Source organism: Parus major, chromosome 1A (assembly GCF_001522545.3).
Source record: "Parus major isolate Abel chromosome 1A, Parus_major1.1, whole genome shotgun sequence".
Lineage (NCBI taxonomy): Eukaryota > Metazoa > Chordata > Aves > Passeriformes > Paridae > Parus > Parus major.
This window is the reverse complement of record NC_031773.1, coordinates 293343-297019: the sequence shown is the minus strand read 5'-3', so window position 1 is coordinate 297019 and position 3677 is coordinate 293343. Positions and strand designations below refer to the sequence as shown.

General features: G+C 52.2%; 1 protein-coding gene across 2 annotated transcripts in view; it reads left to right on the top strand.

Annotated features, from left to right (window-relative positions):
- The window catches only part of AHCYL2 (adenosylhomocysteinase like 2), a 77548-nt gene that overhangs the window by 65255 nt on the left and 8616 nt on the right, over window positions 1-3677 (top strand). For both annotated transcript variants that reach the window (XM_015628198.3, XM_015628199.2), the window contains exons 9-12: window positions 678-741; window positions 1703-1791; window positions 3359-3429; window positions 3521-3615. In XM_015628198.3, the coding sequence (XP_015483684.1) occupies window positions 678-741; window positions 1703-1791; window positions 3359-3429; window positions 3521-3615 (319 nt within the window). The remainder of the gene's footprint in view (window positions 1-677; window positions 742-1702; window positions 1792-3358; window positions 3430-3520; window positions 3616-3677) is intronic.

The window sequence follows — 3677 nt, the reverse complement described above, 5'->3', positions numbered from 1 at the left end:
ATGGGATGGGATCCATGGGATGGGATCCATGGGATGGGATGGGATGGGATTTGAGGACCTTTCCAACCCAAAAAAATCCTGGAATTCTGTGGAAACACCTCGAGGGGTAAATTGGGATTTGGCCCAGGAGCTGAAGACGGGGTCAGGGCGGATGAGAGCAGAGGTGCCTTAAAGCTGCTGTGGGTTTTTAGCTGAATTCCCATGGAAAAAATGAGGGAATTTCACCTTCCCTGCACCGCTAACCTATTTATTCCAGAGCTAAAAATAGCCTGGAATGTAGGACACGCTCAGGGAGGGAGCAGAAGGAAAGCAGGGGAAGGTTTGGGAAAAGCTCTGGGATTCTGGCAAGGAGCTCCCCCTCCCCTGCAGCTCCTGGGGCTCTTCCTCGAGGGACAACAAAAATCCTTTTGGGGAGGATTTTCCAGATTTTGGGAGTTGCAAACAAAGGGCAAACAAATAAAAATCAGCAACAACAAAAAAAAGGGCTCCAAAGCCAAATTCCATCCTCTTTGTTGGAAGAAAGAAAGAAGGAAAAGGGAATTTTTAGGTGCTTTTTGGTTTTTCTCTTCCCCTGGAATTTCAGGGATGCAGGATCCAGCTGTGGATCCATCCTTGGAGCAGCTCTTGGGGCTGGGCTGGAATTCTGACCTTTAATTGTGGTTCTCCTTTTTCCTCAGCCTGAAGAGGACAACGGATATGATGTTTGGAGGGAAGCAGGTGGTGGTTTGTGGCTATGGGGAGGTGAGGGACTCTGTTTTCCCAATTTTTTCCTGATTTTCCCCCTTTTCCCACTGGGAATTCCATGTGTAAAATCAGCACAGCTTTCTCCACCCCCGGGGTCTTCACTCTGCACCTTCAGGACCCTCCAAACCTCAGGAGTTGGCCAAAAACCGGAAAGTTTTCTTCATTTCTTTGTTATTCAAGAGATGCCAAAACTGAATCTTTAAAAAAAAAAATAATTAAATATTCAGAATATCTTTAACATCTGAATATCAGCATGCCCAGATATTGATACAAAACATATTTGTATAATTTTAATATTCTATTCAATCCGATTTTACTAAAATCAGAGGTTCTGCAGATGTTCTGGGCATTCCAGTGTGCTCAAGAGTGAATTAATCTTGATTTATCCCTTCACCCACCCTCCCTCCATGGGGGAATATTCCCCTTTTCCCAGTTTTTACCAGTTCACAGCAGTTGCTGTGGGTGCTCTACTGCGATTGTTTTTTAAATTTTAATTTAAATTTTTATTAATTTTAAGCTGGAATGGGTCCTTTTTTTCCTGCTGTAATCACATTTTTGGGAATTTTTGGTCGTTTACCTTGGATTCCCTGCACTGCCTGTGCTGGGCAGCTCGTTAGCCCTCCGAGGTTAATTACCCCTAAAGCTTCCTGAGTGGGACAAAGGCTCCAGGAGGCTCTGGAACTTCCCCTGGGATCTTTGGGATCTCCTGTTGTGGTGCAGTCCAGACCTTGGGATGTTTTGGGGGGAAAAACAATCCCTGGCACCAAAACCTGGGAGGTTTTAGTGCCTCTCTTCCCTAAGCCAGGCCTAAACCTCAGATTGCTCCAAACCCAGGGGTTTCAGGCACAGAAATGGGGTTTAATCCCTCCAGAGGGCTGGGAAGGGGCTGGGAAGAGTCTCCCGGGGTTGTGCATCCCTTGGGAATTGCGAGCTCAGCCGCTCTCCGTCCCTGCTGCAGGTGGGGAAGGGCTGCTGTGCTGCCCTCAAGGCCATGGGCTCCATCGTCTACGTCACCGAGATCGACCCCATCTGCGCCCTCCAGGCCTGGTAAGGGCTCATCCCCCCTGGAATTCTCCGTTTCCCGGGAAAACCGCAGCCGGAGCCCGCGCGGTTCCCAAAGGGATGCCGGGGAAAAGGGCAGGGGATCCCTGCAGCCACAGCTCTGAACTGGGGCTGGGAAAGGGGTCTTGTCCTAAAACATCTCCCAGATTATCCCATCCCATCCCAGATATCCATCCTCCCATCCCACCCCACCCCATCCCATCCCATGGATCCCATCCCATGGATCCCATCCCATGGATCCCATCCCATCCCATCCCATCCCATCTCTGGAAAGGGGTCTTGTCCTAAAACATCTCCCAGATTATCCCATCCCATCCCAGATATCCATCCTCCCATCCCACCCCATCCCATCCCATGGATCCCATCCCATGGATCCCATCCCATCCCATCCCAACCCATCTCATCCCATGGATCCCATGGATCCCATCCCATCTCAGATATCCATCCTCCCATCCCATCCCATCCCATCCCATCCCATGGATCCCATCCCATCCCATCCCATCCCATCCCACCCCATCCCATCAATCCCATCCCATCCCATCCCATCCCATCCCATCCCATCCCATCCCATCCCATGGATCCCATCCCATCCCATGGATCCCATCCCAGTGAAGGTCTCTGCCCTACAACATCTCCCAGTTTATCCCAGTAGTTCAGGGATGTGCCTTGCAGGGATTTTTGGGATGGAGCTGCTCCCAGGGCTGTGCCCACACCTCACCCCGGGGGTGTTTGGGCTCCTGTGCCCCCCTCACCCCTCCCAGAGCCCTCCCTGGCACCGGGACACCCCAAAAAACGCTGACCCCCCCCCGAGATCCGACCTCGATCCCTCCGCATGCATCCCAAGGATCCCAAAAACACCCAGAGCCCCCCAGGCCCTCACTCCTCACCGGGTTGGTGTGGTGAGAGGGTTAACGAGCTCTAATTAGCAGAGCTGATGAACTTTTTTGGGCATTTCCAGCAATCCCTTTTCCCTGCACGAGGCAGCAGCAGCACGGGGCCCCTCTCAGGAGGAGCTGGCAGTGAGGGGAGAAAAAAAACCTCAGGAAATGGGGACAAGCAGCAGAAAAAGAAAAAAAATTACCTTTTTTTTTTTTAGTAACTGTGATTTTGCAGCTTGTGAGAGGCACAGGAAGGAGCTCTGGGAAGGATTGTCAACAAATCCCAAAAAAAAAACCCCTCGTTATCCCTGAGCTGGCCTTGCAGGGAAGGGCTCAGCACCTCTGAAGGTTCTGCAGGTGCCTCAGAAAGGATTTGGGGGTTGTTGAGAGGCGCCTGCAGCTTTGGGGAGGTTTTTAGGATGCTCTGGATCCATCCCAAGCTGGATTCTGAGCAGATCCAGAGCTCCTGGATGTTCCTTGCAGGAGGAACAGCTCCAAATAAACCCGTCAGGGTCGAGAATTGAGGTTTGACAGGACACGGGGAACCCCCAAAATCCCTCCTCACTTCTCCTCCCAAATGTCCCAAATCCTCCAGAAACTCCCAACGGCTCCAGGGCCCTTCAGGAAGTCAAAATTGGGATCTGGGCTCACTTTTTCCCCGTTTTTCCTCTCAGCATGGACGGATTCCGGCTGGTGAAGCTCAACGAGGTCATCAGACAGGTGGACATCGTCATCACCTGCACAGGTGCGGGGACAGGAGACAGGAAATCGGGGTTCACAGCCCAAAACGGGCCCCGAAGGGGCAGGGCAGGGCATTTATCCGGGATTTTGGGCAGGGAACAAGAACGTGGTGACCAGGGAACACCTGGACAGGATGAAGAACAGCTGCATCGTCTGCAACATGGGGCACTCCAACACCGAGATCGACGTGGTGAGCGCGGCTGACAGCGGGGCCTGGGGACACGGGGTTGGGGTGACAGCATTTGGGGTGAC